The sequence below is a fragment of the Chiloscyllium punctatum genome, chromosome 44, assembly GCF_047496795.1.
Source record: "Chiloscyllium punctatum isolate Juve2018m chromosome 44, sChiPun1.3, whole genome shotgun sequence".
In the NCBI taxonomy this organism is placed as follows: Eukaryota; Metazoa; Chordata; class Chondrichthyes; order Orectolobiformes; family Hemiscylliidae; genus Chiloscyllium; species Chiloscyllium punctatum.
The window spans coordinates 18,859,268-18,877,764 of record NC_092782.1 but is presented as its reverse complement, the minus strand read 5'-3'; the positions used below and the strand labels follow the sequence as shown (position 1 = coordinate 18,877,764).

Here is an 18,497-nt window from a genome sequence, read left to right as displayed (position 1 = left end):
TTGTCCCCAGTCTTCACTGATTGTGGCCTATGGGTCAGGAAACTGAGGATCCAGTTGCAGAGAGGGAGACTTCGTCGGAGATCACGAAGTTTCATAATCAGTCTCAAGGGGTTAATAGTGTTGAAGGCTGAACTATAGTCAATGAGTAGGGTTCTTACGTAGCTGTTCTTGGCATCAAGATATTCTAGGGAGGAGTAAAAGGCAAGTGATATGGCATCTGACGTGGATCTGTTGGTCCAATAGGCAAACTGGAGTAAGTCAAGAGTAGTGGGGAGGCTGGAGTTGATTAATGTCATGACCAATCTTTCAAAGCACTTCATGATCACCAAAGTTAGGGCCACTGGGCGATAGTCATTGAGATATGCTACATGAGTCTTCTTAGGCACAGGGATGATGTTGGCTCTCTTGAAACAGGGAGGGACAGTGGCCTCTGCAGGAAGAGGTTGAAGATGTTCAAGAAGACCTGTGCCTGTTGATCTGCGCATGCTCTGAGTGCACGGCCTGGTACTCTGTCTGGTCCCATCACTTTCCTGGGATTCACACGAAGGAAAACTGATCTGACCTCTGATGCAGTGACTGTTGGGATAGGTCCCAACCTGCTCTGTTTTCAACATTTTTACCAGTTATTAATCCTAGAATATAGAGGTGAACAACACTGACATGTTTGAAATGGTTTGCACATCATCAAAGGTTAAGTTTTAACTCGATTCAGACTTGATGCATTATGGGTTTCCTATGAATTTTGCATTTTTTTCAAAAAATTGCCTTAATGCAAAATTGTTCAGAGCATATTTGTGGAGTTTTCAAATTCATTTGTATTTAATTTGAATTACCTAATCAAAACACACTTTATTTGTGTCACTGTGCTGTTCAATTACCTTGTAAAATTTTTTTGAAGAAACTATTTTTGCTTTGTGCATTGACCCATTAAGTCTTCTATAGACTATTATTGTGCGTGAGGAGAGAAAGTTTCAGTTTCTTCTTGTGGTGTAATTAATTTGGCTACATTTACCCTGCCTTCAGTTTTCAGGATTAGATCCAGCTTTTTGTATGTGTGCTGCTAAAGGAAGCATCTCTTATGTCTCATCTGTTCTTCAAGTTATCCTAAGTCTCTGATAGGTTTTTGGAGGACTGATTGTAGGGAATTTTCAGTAAGTCACTTGAATTTTATGCAATATTAGTGCCAGCAAAAATTTGGTCTCAACCAAAAGGTCATACAGCAGAGAATGTCTCTTTTGTTTTCTATTTAATTTCTCAATTTTTGCTACTTTAAATTGAATAAATGTTTTTAACACAGTAAATATAATCTTCATTTAATGGAAAAACTTTGATTTATTTTAAATTCTGTCTTTTCTCATGTGCTGCATAGCATCCTGCAGATCGGAGTTGTGAAATGAAATCTCCAAACATTAGCCCTAGTGATTATTTCAGGGTTACGAAATCTCAGGGCTGGTGTATTCAAGGGTAGATTACAAACTTTTTAAATTAATCAATCAAAATGGCTCCAGTGAACTTAGTTCAGCAAATAGCTGTGTGTCAACTAGGACTTCAACAATACAAAATTCCAAACAATTATTTGGTTTGAAAACTGAGGTTAAAGAGCTAGTAGTAGTAGTTGTAAAAACAGAGAAACTTTATAGGTGTTGTTTGCTGACTTTGGTCTCTGACCAGCCTGCTGCCTGATCTTTTCCATAGACGAAAGTAATTTTACTTTTTTTTTGCAACAAATTTTTAATTAACGTGGAATGAGTCAAAGCAAATGATTAATTCATTAGATAAGATACAATTCTATGCAACATCAAATATGACCTGTTCAGTCTGAGACCAACTCAGTTGAACTTTGATGTATTGCACGTCAATTTAGATACTGCCTCTAGCTTAAGCTCACTCCAGTTGAGCAGCTGTGCTTGCTGCTTATGGTTGTTGTTAAGTACCAGTGAATTCCATTGATGATCAAATGTGGCATTGTTGTTTTATTGCCTCCAGTTGAAGACCAAACCTGATAGGTCACAATTATCTTATTTGCCTCCTGGCTATTGTTGATAATAAGTAAATCATTAACAATGAAAATTGTGTAATAGTTGAAATTTGTGTAATCAAATTCTTTTAAAAGTGAACAAAAATTGAATCAATAAATTTAGCATTTGGAAATTTTGTATTACATTTTTGTTGTATTTGAGGAGAGCAGACTTGGTGGGTCCCTTTGCTTTGTGCACTTGACTTTGGTGTGTCAAACAAACCCAGAAAGCAAACAAATAGGGACAATAAGATAAAAAAAGTTTCCGGACAAAGCAGAATAAACCCTAATGTAATAATAATAGTCCTGCCTGCCACAAAGCCATGAAATATGAGAGAATGTAGTTGAGAATGGTAATCCTGCAAGTCTCATTTTTGGCAATGCTATTAAATTTGTTGGAAAAATTCTATGGTTTGATTTTCCATATACTGAAATGATTGCTACTTTACATTATTCGGTTAAGAAAATAATCACATTTAATGTGATCAGCAATCAATTGCTATCATGTGATCTAAGTTTAACTTTTTTTATAGTCTGAAATTGGATTTGGAAAACTAGAAACTTACGTTAAGCTGGACAAACTTGGAGAGGTGAGTAACTGCTGACTTAATAGTTTACAACTGAGAATATATAATAACATGGTAGAGCAGTGAATTCTACTAAATAAAAGAATTATTGGTTCAATTACCCAAGGAATAATTGCACTGTACATTTTTATTTGATATTTATTTTACATTCAAAGGGTGGTGCATTTCACTATATTGCAAATTGACTAATATAATTCAGATTTCCAGTATAAATGATCATTGGTAAGATGTTCTGCAAAATTATAACAATACAGAGGAACCTCGATTATCTGGCATTCGATTATTCGAATATTAGATTATCTGGCAAGATCGCAAGGTCCCGATGCTATGTGATCTGGCATTTAATAATCCAGAATTTGATAAACCAAACAAAATACTCCCCACCACTGTTCTTCGGATAATCGAGTTTCCTCTGTACTTAAGCCCTGTACCTTCTTCTCATGTGGGATACTCTAAGTATTTTTACTGGGTTATCTGCTATTAATTGAATTTCTGTGCATAAATTATCACTGTGCTCTTTTAAAGTAAAAGTTAAGTGGATTATTTTAGAATACCACTTTAACCCTTGAAAAACATAATTTTAATATGGAGGTCCTTTTCTGTTAATTTCTGCAACTTGCCTTGAAGATTTGTTTTCTTTGTATTTGTTTTCATAATGTTTGGCCCTTGAAACATAATTGAGAGTATTTAATTGGAGGATGTTTTGATTCTGACATTTAAAAATACGAAATTCTGCAGCATTTTGAGTTTGTTTATGCAGTTCTGTCATTTTGCACAATCAACTTAAATTTGATGCCAGAAATACTTTGAAAACAAATGGAATTCATGGTGCACATTGTGTGATAATAATGACAGAATGATTACATTTAGTCTGATTTAAGATGCAGAAAAGTCCAAGACCAAAACACCAGTAAGCAATCTTTTTCCAAAAAGTCAATGAGTGGGAAAAGAACTTGCACAAATTGGGGGTTGCCCATCACATTACATAAAGACAGTTGAATATTTTTAAATATCTCATGCTGATCATGCGTGATCAGTGAAAGATTAATGCTATTGGTAGGTAAAATAACAGAATTAAGATTAGCAAGCATAGAGTCATAGAAATGTACAGCACAGAAACAGACCCTTTGGTCCAATTCGTCCATGCCAACCAGATTTCCCAACCTAATCTCGTCCCACCCACCAGCAGCCGGCCCATTTCCCTCCAAACCCTTCTTATTCATATACCAGGTGCCTTTTAAATGTTGTAATTGTACCAGCCTCCACCATTTCCTCTGGCAGCTCATTCCATACGTGCCACCTTCTGTGTGGAAAAAGTTAGGTCTCTTTTATATCTCACCCTAATCCTATGCCCTCTAGTTCTGGACTCCCTGACCCCGGGGAAAAGACTTTGCCTATTTACCCTATCCATGCCCCTCAATTTTGTAAACCTCTATATGGTCACCCCTCAGCCTCCAACGCTCCAGGGAAAACAGCTCCAGCCTGTTCAGCCTCTCCCTATAGCTCAAATCCTCCAACCCTAGCAACGTCCTTGTAAATTTTTTCTGAACCCTTTCAAGTTTCACAACATCTTTCCGATAGGAAGGAGACTAGAATTGCACACAATATTCCAACAGCAGCCTAACCAATGTCCTGTACAGCTGCAACGTGACCTCCCAACTCCTGTACTCAATACTCTGACTAATAAAGGAAAGCATACCAAACGCCGCCTTCACTATCTTATCTATATTTGAATTAAAGTATACACAGAAGTGATCTGAACATGAGAAGCAAAGGACCAATATCTAAGTACCGTATATACTCGAATAATAGTCAAAGTTTTTTGACTACTTTTTAAGGTTAAATTTATTGATTCGACTATTACATGAATTTGAGGGGCTGAAATTCATGCCCGTCAAAATTCATACCATATCATTAGCAGACGCCCAACTGATCTCTAAAACAAACTAGAAAAAAAAATTATGGTAAATCTGAAAACCCGTATAGAATACAACCAGTAGACTGGAAGACCAGGAACCGAGCGGAATAACCAGCAGACTGGAATGCTGGAGGGGGACGTGACGGCCAGCACACTGACTCATAAATGTTGATCTGTTATCTGTGAAAAACTAGGATCGACTTTTACACAAGAGGAATGGAAAATTCCAGGTTATTTGGCCAAAAATAGGGGGTCAATTTTTACATGAGATCAATTATTACTCTAGTATATATAGTATGCTGAAGACAGCAAAGGAGGCATGGCAAGCTGTGGACTATTACAGAGACACTTTAAGAGCATGAATAGCTATACAGCCATTAAACGATGTGTTCTTTTTCAAAAGATTTTTTAAGAAAAGTAAATGAGACCTTAGTAACAATATTCTTCAAAGAGAAAATTGCAAATAGTTGAAGATTTTACATGTGTATAATTTAATTGAGAGAAGAGGACACATATTTTGTTGGAAATATGGACCCTGGATGCAAAGGCATGAAGGTTTTATGCAAAACATTGATTAGGCAGCATTTGGAGCATTTTGTGCAGTTTGCACAATAGAGAAAGGATATAGAATCAGTGGAAAATATGCTAAGTAACTTTACATGTCCAAATGGAAGATTGTGTAGAGACACTTGACAACTGGGTTTGTATTCATAAGGGCAGGATAGTTCCTCGGGACAAAAACAGAAATTACTGGAACAACTCAGCAGGTCAGAGAAATCAGAATTAGCATTTCAGGTCAAGTGACCCTTGTTCATTTCAGTTCTGAGGAAGGGTCACTTGACCCAAAGAATTATGAATGTGGGAGATCTGAAACAAAAGCAAAGATTGTTGGCAAAACTGAGCTGGTTTAGTAACATCTGTGCGAAGAAAGTGGAGTTAAAGTTTTGAGTCTGGTGACTCTTCGTCAGAACTAGTAACTGATACTTAACTCCCATCCCAGCTTCAGCTTGAGGGGTAGTGGGAAGTGAACAAATGGGTGGAGATGAGAGAGGAAGAGCGATGAATTGGACAGGGTAACTGAGGGGATTACAATTGGCAGACCGGAACATAAGAGAAACTGAATAAATGGTAGCTGAGGGTAGCAGAGAATGTTGTTTGTGGGATAACCAAATCATGTGATGTGATAATAGGTCTGAAAAGGGTGAAAATGGGTTAGCTGTGATGTGAAAATGAGTGAGAGGGTGTGTTAAAAATGTGCAAGGATGGAATCAAGCATCCTTGCACAAGTTGTTGAACTTGATGTTGAGTTCCAGAGGTTGAAGATTTCCCAAGTGGAAAATGCAATGTTGTTCTCCTAGCTTGCACCAAGGCTGGCTGGAACAATGCAGCAAAACTATGACAGAAATATTGGCATGGAACATGGTGGTGTCCTGAAGTAGAAGGCAACTAGAAGTTCTGGATTGTTTTTATGGACAAGGTGTTTTGCAAAGAGGAACTTTGTTTGGAGGACTCCACACTATAGACAGCGACTACAGTAGACTAGATTGAGTGAAGTGCAATTAAATTGCTGCTTGACCTGGAAGTCATGTTTGCACCCTTGGATGATGAGGAGGAAGGAGGTAATTGGGCAGGTCACTTGTGATTGCATAAATAGATGCCGTAGGGATGTGAGGTGGTGTTGGGAATGGAGGTGGAGTACATCAAGGTGTGCCCCAAGGAATAGTCTGTGCAAAATGCTGACAAAGGAAGGAAGGAGAATGTATCTGGCTGTGGCATCCCATTGAAGGTGACAGAAATGGCGGTTTACGATCCTCTGGATTCCAAGGCAGATGGCTATTTTGCTGAATACCTGCATTCTGTCTTTAAAAATGACCCGGAGATTTCAGCCGCCTTCTGCTTCAACACATCACAGTGTTCCCATGTCAACGTTTCTGTCATATGCTTGGTGCAGTGTTCCAATGAGTCTCCATGCAAGCTCACAGAACAGCACCTTGTTTACTGCTTGGGGACCCTACAGCCCTTCAGATGCAACATCGAGTTCAATAATTTTGGAACTTGATGACATAGTTTCATGATTTTTACACAATCCTCCCACACCCAGTCCTGTTATGATCTTGGTTGCCTTTAGTACAACCAACACATTTTCACCACTTTCAGGCTTATTATCCCATTACATGGTTCACTTTCAGCACAGATTATCGGTTCTCTGCTACATTCAGTTCTCATTATCGCATTACAAAAAGAGAAGTTGCTGGAAAAGCTCAACAGGTCTGAAAGCATCTGTGGGACGAAGTCAAAGTTAATGTTTCAGATCTGTGACCCTTGAAGGGTCACCGGACCCGAAACATTAACTTTGATTTCTCTTCACGGATGCTGCCAGACCTGCTGAGCTTTTCCAGCAACTTCTGTCTTTGTTTCTGATTTACAGCATCCGAAGTTCTTTTGGTTTTTAACCAATATGGTTTAATGGTTAGACCACTCTTGAATGTCTGCTGCTCTGATACTCAAGTGCCAGTTTAAGGTCAAGGATGGTCTTGGCAATTCCAGAAGACTGATTTACAAAGAGAATACTCTTTAAATAGGGAGCAATAGAAAATTGAAATTTATGGACATAATGTGAAATAGAATAGATAAAGTCATTCTTAGGCAAGGTTGAGACTAATCTGTGATAAATTACATACAAGTACAGCTTTAAACCAGTAAAGCACAAATTTAAGATTGATGCTGAAATGTCCTTTATTTCCCATTTTGTTTTATTTCCCTTATGGAGTGCAACCAGTGTAAAGTATTAAAAATCATAGAGCTATATTTTGGGCGGCACGGTGGCACAGTGATTAGCACTGCTGCCTCATACACCAGAGACCCAGGTTCAATTCCCGCCTCAGGCGACTGACTGTGTGGAGTTTGCACATTCTCCCCGTGTCTGTGTGGGTTTCCTCCAGGTGCGCCGGTTTCCTTCCACAGTCGAAAGTTGTGCAGGTCAGGTGAATTGGCCATGCTAAATTGCCCATAGTGTTAGGTGAATGGGTAAATGTAGGGGTATGGGAGGGTTGCGCTTCGGCGGGTCGGTGTGGACATGTTGGGCCGAAGGGCCTGTTTCCATTCTGTAAGTAATCTAATCTAATTTTATATAAGAAACAATGAAAGTTAGAATGTTTCTGGATAGACAGGCTGAATGTTACTCTTCATCAATTGATTACAAGATATTTACAGATGAGGGTGATTTAGCCTGTCTGAAATCACCTGATTTCTTCAAAGGATTAGTTGCAGATTTGGTGACATCTCTACTGCTGTCACACACCAGTCCTACACACACAAGTTACCAATGTTTTCTTTGCGATAGTTACGGCCTCGTAGGAACAGAAGGAAATGAGTTTGCCTCCATTGCTAGATTCCCATAGGTGCATCATTGAATGATTGTTCCACTGTGACCATTAAAGTACCTGTGACCAGCCAGTGAAGTCCAGCTGGTTTGTATTCCTCATTGTGAGCATTTTCTTTCCTGGCAACTGTTATAGAGCAAGAACAGTACAGCACAGGAACAGGCCCTTCAGTCCACAATATTGTGCCAAACATGATGCCATTATGATTCCTTCATCCTCCACTCCTCCAGGCTATCACAGCTCTTCACTCTATGGATGGATTGTGAGAGAGAAGAAATATCCTTTGAAGATGTGGCTACTTGCCCTTCTATGGGAGCCCAACAAAGAGGCATCGAATGATTTCTAGTGAGCAGTCATTGCTAGATCTAGTCAATGGATGCCCTCCTCATTTGGATACAGCTTCTTCACCACTTCTGAAGTCCTGCTAACTTTATTTAGCTGTGATAGTTGTGTGGGTGGCCATATCCTGCCACCTGTGGGGCGGACTTCCCTCCTCTTCATTTTGGCCTCGAGGACCTCCAAGTTCCCATTGTGACTTGGGTCTTCCCTGCCACAGGTTCTGGGCCTCTTCCTTTTCTGTGACATTGTATGATGCAATAATTTTCAAATCAGAAGTTAAAGCATCGCGATGTCAGGCACAGTAATAGGCTGTTTAAATTAGACCCACATTTGATGGATGAGGAAGTGGAAAGGTAGGTTAGTAAGTTTGCCAGTGATTCCAAGTTGGTGGAGTTGTAGGTTGCAATGGGACAGTGGTAAAAACAATGACTGCAGATGCTGAAAACCAAATACTGGATTAGTGGTGCTGGAAGAGCACAGCAGTTCAGGCAGCATCCAACAAGCAGCGAAATCGTTGGATGCTGCCTGAACTGCTGTGCTCTTCCAGCACCACTAATGCAATGGGACAGTGACAGGATCCAGAGCTGGGCTGATAAGTGGCAAATGGAGTCCAAAGTGATTCACTTTGGAAGGTCAAATCTGAATGCAGAATACAGGGTTCAAGGCAAGATTCTTGGCAGTGTGGAGGAACAGAGAGGGATCTTGGGGTCCATGTCCATAGATCCGTCAGGTTGCCACCCAAGTTGATTGGGTTGTTAAGAAGGAGAATGGTGTGTTGGCTTTCATTCACAGGGGAACTGATTTTAAGAACTGCAAGGTTATGTTTTGTAGAGCGCTGGTTAGACCACACTTGGAATATTGTGTTCAATTCTGGTCACCTGATTATAAGAAAGATGTGGAATCTTTAGAGCGAGTGCAAAGGAAATTTACCAGGATGCTGCCTGGACTGGAGGGGATGTCATATGAAGAAAGGTTGTGGGAGCTAAGGCTTTTCTCATTGGAGCGAAGGAGGATGAGAGGTGACTTGATAGAGGTGTACAAGATGATGAGAGGCATAGAGTAGATAGCCAGAGACTTTTTCCCATGGTGGAAATGTCTATCACTAGGGTGCATAATTTTAAGGTAATTGGAGGAAGGTTTAGGGAAGATGTCAGATTTAGGTTCTTTACACAGGGAGTATTGGACACATGGAGTGCACTGCCAGCAGTGGTAATAGAATCAAGTACATGAGGGACATTTTAATCGACACTTGGCTAGGCACATGGAAGATAATACAATGAAGGGTATGTAGTTTAGTTTGATCTTAGAGTAGGGTAAAAGGCTGGCACATCGAAGGCCGAAGGGCTGTATTGTTCTATGTTCTTTGCATTTAGAATGAGAATTTATTGCCACATGTACACTAATACACAGATACAAGAATACAGTGAAAAGTGTACAATGTCACCATTCCCAGAACCACCTTAGGTACAAAGGTATCTAGATACAAAATCTTAGGTTTAGTAAATGCTTAGTTAATGTTTTTGGTGTGGGAACTTATTAAAGAAGTTGAATACACCATGTATGGGTTAGTCATTTGAAAATGGATATGTACACCGTGAGGTTTGATGTAATGAAGAGGGAGAGTGGGTTCATTGAAGTTTGCTTTGCTGATGATGATCATTCCTATTAAACTCATTGAGGTGAAAGCTATTATCTGCTGGAACTCCTAACTGTCCTAAGTCAATAACAAACAGTGTGTTTTGCAAATGTGTTGCGATGTGGTGCCAAATGTATGTGGAGAGTGATGGAGGGTGTTTGTGATTGCATAGTATGTATTTTATTGTATTATTTAAAATTCTTGTTGCTAACATTCATTATTACAGGGTACCTATGCAACGGTGTTTAAAGGAAGGAGTAAGCTGACTGATAACCTGGTAGCATTGAAAGAAATCAGGCTGGAACATGAGGAAGGCGCACCTTGCACAGCAATACGGGAAGGTATAATCATTTAGTTATGCATTGTACCATTGTCATGTAATGAATGTTATGTACTCTTATGCAACTTACAATATATGTAGAATCATTTATCAATAAAGTAGTCTAAAAATGTAGATTTGACAACTAAGTTTTGTCATATTAATTGGAAGTGCAATACACATTCCAAATAAAGTGTTTTGCATTAAGACATGATTTCAAGTTTAGTAAAAGGGTATTGGTTAATTGCTTTCTTTGTCTCTCTAGTCTCATTACTCAAGGACCTGAAGCATGCAAACATAGTCACTTTACATGATATTATTCACACGGAAAAGTCATTGACACTAGTGTTCGAGTACTTGGTAAGGTTTGTTTTTATAGACTTTGTACTAGTCATTGCTTATGTGTTAATTATAATGAAAAATTAAGGAATCTGACTTAATATTTTGAATTTCTGCATCTTGTAGGACAAAGACCTGAAACAGTATATGGATGACTGTGGAAGCATAATGAGCATGCACAATGTGACGGTGAGGGCAAAACAGAACAAACAGCTATTTTTGAATTATTTGTTACATGCAGGCAATGTTAGAATAATCTTACTGCTTTGTTTTGTAGATATTTTTATTCCAGATTTTACGGGGTTTGGCATATTGTCATAAGCGAAAAGTGTTACATCGAGACCTGAAACCACAGAACCTGTTGATAAATGAAAAGGGAGAACTAAAGCTTGCTGATTTTGGTATGAAGTTATAATTAAATAGTACACACTGTGAAAAGTCTTGAATGTATTTATTTCTGTAATCCATTTTGCATCTTACTTGTCACTTTCAGTTTTGTTTCTGATTTATTTAATTTCTGCATACAATTAGAAATTACTGTTATACCTTGAGGATAGGTGAGTGATTCTGATCAAACAAAACACATTCAGGCTGTTTCTGAGGTGGCACCTAATCAAATTAATTTGAATGCCAAAACACAATCAAGAATGGCATATGTTATAGTTGCAGTCTATTTTCTCTAGAATACAATTTGAGATACGTTTTACCAGTTAAGTTACTTGGAAAGCATATGACAAGCTTTATGTAAAAAAAATCTATAATGGCATCGGTTAAAGCTGGAGATTTGTAAAGGGCGACAGGAAACCACCAGTGAAGAAACTGGACGACATCAGGGTGGCATTTTTTCACAGCATTGGAAGTTAGAGTTCAGATGGTGCTGTCAAAAGAGCTGTGATGAGCTGCATTAATACAGTAAATACACAATGAGTGAGTAGTTTGGGAGTGAAAGGACATCCAAGGATGAAGTTTCCTAAATAACTAATGCAAAACTAAAACAAAATTTAAAAAAAAGGTTTATGATAAATGTCTTCATTAATGAAGAGAAGTTATTTAAAAGACTGGTTATATTTAGAATGATACACCATCAAGACTAAATTATATGCATTAAGCCTGAGGGAATTATGAGTGTAAGTTGTGGAGAGACTGCCCATAATCTTCCAATTTCCTTAATTACAGGTTGATTCCAGAGGATTGGGAAATTGCATATGCTTAAAAAGACTATAAGGATAAACTCAGCAATGATTTAACATTAGAAAAAAGTGAGGTCTGCAGATGCTGAAGAGTCAGAGTCAAAAAGTGTGCTGATGAAGGGCTAATGCCCAAAACATCGACTCTCTTGCTCCTCAGATGCTGCCTGACCTATTGTGCTTTTCCAGTGTCACACTTTTCAACAATGATTTAACATTGCTGATTTAAACTTTGTGCAACTGCTTTGGAGATGATAACCTAGGACAAAATTAACAATCATAGACAGTATAGATAAATCAACTGGAAGCAAAGCCAAGCGGGGAAGACAGTAGAGCAAAAATGGCAGGAGTTTGTAGGTATAATTGAGCACACTGTACAGAGGTTCATCCCCAAGAAAAGAAAGATTATCCGGGGAGGGATTAGACAGCAATGGCTGACAAAGGAAGTCAGGAAATGTATCAAAGAAAAAGAGAGATCCTATAAAGTGGCCAAGAGCACTGGGAAATCAGAAGATTGGGAAGGCTACAGAAACAAACAGAGGATAACAAAGAGAGAAATAAGGAAGGAGAGGATCCAATATGAAGGTAGGCTAGCCAGTAATATTAGAAATGATAGTAAAAGTTTCTTTCAATACATAAGAAACAAACGACAGGCAAAAGTAGACATTGGGCCACTCCAAACTGATACTGGAAGGCTAGTGATGGGAGATAAGGAAATAGCAGGAGAACTTAATAAGTATTTTGCATCAGTCTTCACAGTGGAAGACATGAGTAATATCCCAACAATTAAGTGGAGTCAGGGGCTGAGTTGAGTATGGTTGCCATTACAAAAGAGAGTGTGCTAGAAAAGCTAAAAGGTCTTAAAATTGACAAATCTCCTGGCCCCGGTGGGCTACATCCTAGAGTTCTGAGGGAGGTGGCTGAGGAGATAGCGGAGGCGTTGGTTGAGATCTTTCAAAAGTCACTGGAGTCAGGGATAGTCCCGGATGATTGGAAGATCGCTGTTGTAACCCCCTTGTTCAAGAAAGGATCAAGACAAAAGATGGAAAATTATAGGCCAATTAGCCTAACCTCGGTTGTTGGTAAAATTCTAGAATCCATCGTTAAAGATGAGGTTTCTAAATTCTTGGAAGAGCAGGGTCGGATTAGAACAAGTCAACATGGATTTAGTAAGGGAAGGTCATGCCTGACAAACCTGTTAGAATTCTTTGAAGAGGTGACAAGTAGGTTAGACCAGGGAAACCCAGTGGATGTGGTCTATCTAGACTTCCAAAAGGCCTTTGATAAGGTGCCACACGGGAGGCTGCTGAGAACGGTGAGGGCCCATGGAGTTCGAGATGAGCTACAGGCATGGATTGAGGATTGGCTGTCTGACAGAAGGCAGAGAGTTTCGGAATGGCAGCCGGTGACAAGCAGTGTCCCGCGGGATTCAGTGATGGGGCCGCAGCTGTTCACGTTATATATTAATGATCTGGATGAAGGGACTGGGGACATTCTAGCGAAGTTTGCCGATGATACGAAGTTAGGTGGACAGGTAGGTAGTACTGAGGAAGTGGGGAGGCTGCAGAAGGATCTAGACAGTTTGGGAGAGTGGTCCAGGAAATGGCAGATGGAATTCAATGTGAGCAAATGTGAGGTCTTGCACTTTGGAAAAAAGAATACAAGCATGGACAATTTTCTAAACTGTCAGAAAATTCATAAAGCCAAAGTACAAAGGGATCTGGGAGTGCTAGTCGAGGATTCTCTAAAGGTAAACATGCAGGTTGAGTCCGTGATTAAGAAAGCAAATGCAATGTTGTCATTTATCTCAAGATGGTTGGAATATAAAAGCAGTGATGTGCTACTGAACCTTTATAAAGTTCTGGTTAGGCCCCATTTGGAGTACTGTGTCCAGTTTTGGGCCCCACACCTCAGGAGGGACATACTGGCACTGGAGCGTGTCCAGCGGAGATTCACACGGATGATCCCTGGAATGGCAGGTCTAACATACAAGGAACGGCTGAGGATCCTGGGATTGTATTCATTGGAGTTTAGAAGGTTAAGGGGAGATCTAATAGAAACTTACAAGATAATACATGACTTGGAAAGGGTGGACGCTAAGAAATTGTTTCTGTTAGGCGAGGAGACTAGGACTCGTGGGCACAGCCTTAGAATTAGGGGGTAAATTCAGAACAGAAATGCGGAGACATTTCTTCAGCCAGAGAGTGGTGGGCCTGTGGAATTCATTGCTGCAGAGTGCAGTGGAGGCCGGGACGCTAAATGGCTTCAAGGCCGAGATTGATAAATTCTTGATGTCACAAGGAATTAAGGGCTATGGGGAGAATGCTGGTAAGTGGAGTTGAAATGCCCATCAGCCATGATTGAACGGCGGAGTGGATTTGATGGGCTAAATGGCCTTACTTCCACTCCTATGTCTTATGGTCTGAATTAGGAAAAATCAGCATAACTTTGTGAAAGTTAAATGGTGTTTGACTAATTTGCTTAAGGTTTTGATGATGTTTATGAGACTAATGCATTTGATATTGAATATCAATCTTCAAAAGACTTTTGTTGAAATGTCACATAATTGACTTGTCAACAGATTAGAAGACTATGGGATAATAGGGAAACTGGCGACATTGACAGGAAACAGAGAGGTGGTGAAGGGCTGTTTTGATGATTGGAAGAAGATACCTGAAGGATTGACATCAGTACCACTGTTTTTTGTGAAGTATATTATTTACCTAGATCTGGGTGTGCTGAGCACAATTTCAAGGTTTGCAGATGTCACACAACTTGGAAATATTGTGAACAATGAAGAGGATAGTGATGCAGTTTAGGACGATATGGGCTGGTGAGATGGCTAGACACCTGAATTTCTTCAAGGTTTATGTACAGATTTGTACTTCGGGTGCTAGTTGCAGTTGTTGTGGGTACATTCACCAACTTGGGAATGTGGTTTGCAGATGCTTTGTCCCTTTTCTAGGTGACATCCTCAGTGCTGTGGAGCGTCCTGTGAAGTGCTGAAGTACTGTGTCGATTGGAATTTATTTGGTTTTGTTCCTGCTGCTTCCAGTTGCTGGTTCCAGTGTTCGTTGCAGTGGTCGGTATATTGGGTTTAGGTCAAAATGTGTATGAGTGCCATGCTTTGAGGAATTCTCTGGCTGTCCTTTGTTTGGCTTGTCTTTGTGTTGTCCCAATCGAATTTGTGGTCCTTGTCATCTGTGTAGATAGATACTAGGGAAAATTGGTTGAGACACTTAGTGGCTAGTTGATGTCCATGACTGCGGATCGCTGGTTTCGGCCTGCTTATCCTATGTAGTTTCTCGTGTAGTCTCTGCATGGAATCTTGGACACCATGTTTGTCCTGCACGTGATGGGTATTGGGTCTTTTGGTCTGGTGAATCATCTGAGGTTGGCTATCATTTTATCAGAGTAGTCTGAGGACTCTGGCTGTCAGTTCTGAGACGTTTTTTATATAAGTTAGAGTAGTTAGTGTTTTGGGCCGTGGCATGTTCTCATCACATTGTTTGTCTGCCAGGCATCTGTGGGTGATGTTAAGGGATATCCATTCTTTACGAGGTTCTTCCTCTTCATGGGTCAGGAGTGCTGCAGTGTGTTGTAGTCTTTTTGAACAGGATCCTAATGCAATTTCTCTTGTGTGTGTTTGAGTGGTTGCTGTTATAATTCTGCTCTCTGCATGTGGCTTTTCTGTACACTTTCTTTTGTTGTGCATTACCCACTCTATGTTCTTTCTACCATCATATCTAGGAATGGGAGTTGGTTGTTAATTTCCTCCTCTCATAAATTTGATCCCTGTGAGCATGGTGTTGATAATCCAGTGTGTGCTATTGATCTTTGATTTTTTAAATTTTTACGAAAGCGTCATCCACATATCTGATCCAAAGTTTGGGTCGGATTTGTAGGAGGGTTGTTTGTCCTAGTCTTTGCATCACTGCTTTGCTATGAGCCTTAAGATGGGTGAGCCCGTAGGTGTCCCATTAATTTGTACATAGATCTGGCTGTAGAATATGAAGTGCGTCATCAAGCACAGGTCCAGCAGTTTGTGTGTGCAGTCCTTATTGATTTGTTCCCTGTCAAATCGTCTGTTCTGTTTGTCCAGGAGGTTGGTTATTGTCTCTTTGGCTTAGCTTTTGTCAGTGTCTTTACACCGAATGAGACCATCACTTCATCCTTACCTATGTTTATGTTCTTGATATTGTTTAGGATTTCCTGTGATCATTATATGGAGTGTTTGGATCCACTTATTAGACGTATGAGTTTTTGTTGAAGTTCTTTTGCCAGTTTACATGATGGAGTTCCTGGAAATGCCACAATGGGTCGAAGTGATATGTCTGGTTTGTGTACCCATCATGTGCAGGAATAACCGTGGTATACGAGATTCCATGCAGAGACCGCACAAAACATTATATAGGACAAAGAGGCAGACAACTAGCGATCTGCATTCATGAACATCAACTTGCGACTAAATGCCACGACCAGCTATCCCCAGTATCTATACACACAGACAACAAGGACCACAAATTTGACTGGGACAATGCAACAATAATCGGACAAACCAAAAGGACAGCCAGAGAATTCCTAGAAGATGGCACTTATCCACGGACTCCATCAAAAAGCACATTGACCTCAACCCAATATACCGACCACTGAAACGAACAATCAGAACCACCAACCAGAAACAGCGGGAACAAAACCAAGTAAATTCCAACCAACTCAGTACAGCAATGCTTCACAGGAGGCTCCACAGCACTGAAAAACTCACCTAGAAGAGGGACGAAATGTCTGCAAATGAAATTCCCAGCTTGGCAAATATACCAACGACATGAATTTTTTTTTGGTGGAAAGGATGAGGAGAGATAATAGTAAAACAAAGGGCACAATTCTAAAGTAGAAACAGTGATACTAGTCAGGGGAAGGAGCATAGGAAAATAGGAGCAGCATTGGCCATTCAGCTGGGATACGTTGTTGAAAAGGGCAGGACAAATTTAGACAGTGATTAACAAACTAAGTAGGATTCTAGGCTTATTAGAGAGATGCATAGAATACAAAAATAAGGCTGTTAAGAATCTTCAGAAAACTCTTTCAATCTCCAACCTCTTAGAGGGAATTTTGGTGAGGAGTGCTGTAGAATATTCTCCACTTGTTTTGGATGTGTGCAACTACAGCAACACTCGAGCTTTGCATCATCCAAGACCAAACAACCACTTGATTGGCACCCCATCCACCACCTTAAACATTCACTCCTTCTGAAACTAATAGGCAGTAGCTGCAATGTGTATCATATACACAATGCAGTGCAGCACCTTCCAACCACACCTTGCAATGCAATGACCGCAGATGCATGGGAACCCCATCTACAGGTGCACAATCCTTTACCCGAAATGCTCGGAACCAGGTGGTTTTTGGAATTCAGAATTTTTTGTGGGTGTCGACTTGGGTTAACTGTTTGCATGCCAAACAGCCTTACTAATGAGAAAAAAAACTTCACAAAAAACCTTCGGATTTTGGAGCTTTTCAGATTTCGGGATTTCAGATAAAAGATTGTCCATCCGTACAAGTTTCCTGCCAAGCCTTCACCATCCTGACTTGGAAATATAATGCAATTCCTTGATGTGGTTGGGTCAAAGTCCTGGAACAGCACTAAAGACATATTTAGATCAGATGGACTGTAGTAGTTCAAGGTGGTGGTTCACAACCACCTTTTCAAAGACAATTAAGGCCAGGTAACAAATTCCTTGGGGAAATAAAAGTATGTGCAAAAAAAGTCATTTCAATGTTGTACAGATAACGTTAAATCCGTAGGGGCTGACAGCAATCCAAGCCATCACTATGTTGCTTTTTCTATAAACATCATTAAAAAGTGCAACATGGGATATACAGACAGCATAGTGTCTATCCGCGGAGGAACAATTAACTGGTGCTATATGAACTATTGCTCCCTGTTCTTAATAGGTTTTTCACCTGTTCCATATCATAATTGAATGGGAATCTGGCCAGGAGGAGAGCTTTTGTAGTGGACTGATAATGTTCCTACCTTAGAGCCAGGAGCTCTAGTTTTAAGTTCCCCCAGCTTCAAAGATGTGTAATAACATCCCTGAAGAGGTTCATAGAGTTATAGAGATGTACAGCATGGAAACAGACCCTTCGGCTCAACTCACCCATGCCAACCCAGATATCCTAACCTAATCTAGTCCCATTTGCCAGCACTTGGCCCATATCCTGCTAAACCCTTCCTGTTCATGTCCCTATCCAGCTGCCTTTTAAATGTTGCCATTGTACCAGCCTCTGGCAGCTTATTCTACCCTCTGTGAGAAAAAGTTGCCCCTTTTAATCTTTCCGTGCCACCTTGTGATTTTACAAACCTCCTATAAGGCCTCAGTCTCCAATGCTTAAGGGAAAACAGTTCCATTCTATCCAGCCTCTCCCTATTGCTTAAACCCTCCAACATCCTTGTAAATCTTTTTTGAGTTTCAAGTTTCATTACATCCTTCCTGTAGCAGGGGAGACCAAAATTGCACACAGTATTCCAAAAGTGGCCCTAACCAATGTCCTGTATAGCCGCAACATGACCTCCCAACTCCGATATATCTTGCTGGTAGACCGAGAAGTGACTGTCACCGCCCAGTGGGGCCTAGGGATGGGAGCCTGGGCCATGATTTGGGCCCTCGAAGCCAAGGAGGTTCATTTGTAAATAATGCATTGGTTCACAAAGATTGTTTGAAAACTGATTAGTCAGTCACCAGTTACTACAGCACTGATTGGGTACCTC

The 18,497-nt window shown here is 40.2% G+C and overlaps 1 protein-coding gene across 5 annotated transcripts in view; it reads left to right on the top strand.

Moving 5' to 3' along the window:
* cdk17 (cyclin dependent kinase 17) overlaps window positions 1-18,497 on the top strand; it is a 224,285-nt gene that overhangs the window by 155,758 nt on the left and 50,030 nt on the right. For all 5 annotated transcript variants that reach the window (XM_072562405.1, XM_072562402.1, XM_072562406.1 and 2 more), the window contains 5 exons: window positions 2,551-2,607; window positions 10,107-10,221; window positions 10,465-10,559; window positions 10,665-10,727; window positions 10,816-10,939. In XM_072562405.1, the coding sequence (XP_072418506.1) occupies window positions 2,551-2,607; window positions 10,107-10,221; window positions 10,465-10,559; window positions 10,665-10,727; window positions 10,816-10,939 (454 nt within the window). The remainder of the gene's footprint in view (window positions 1-2,550; window positions 2,608-10,106; window positions 10,222-10,464; window positions 10,560-10,664; window positions 10,728-10,815; window positions 10,940-18,497) is intronic.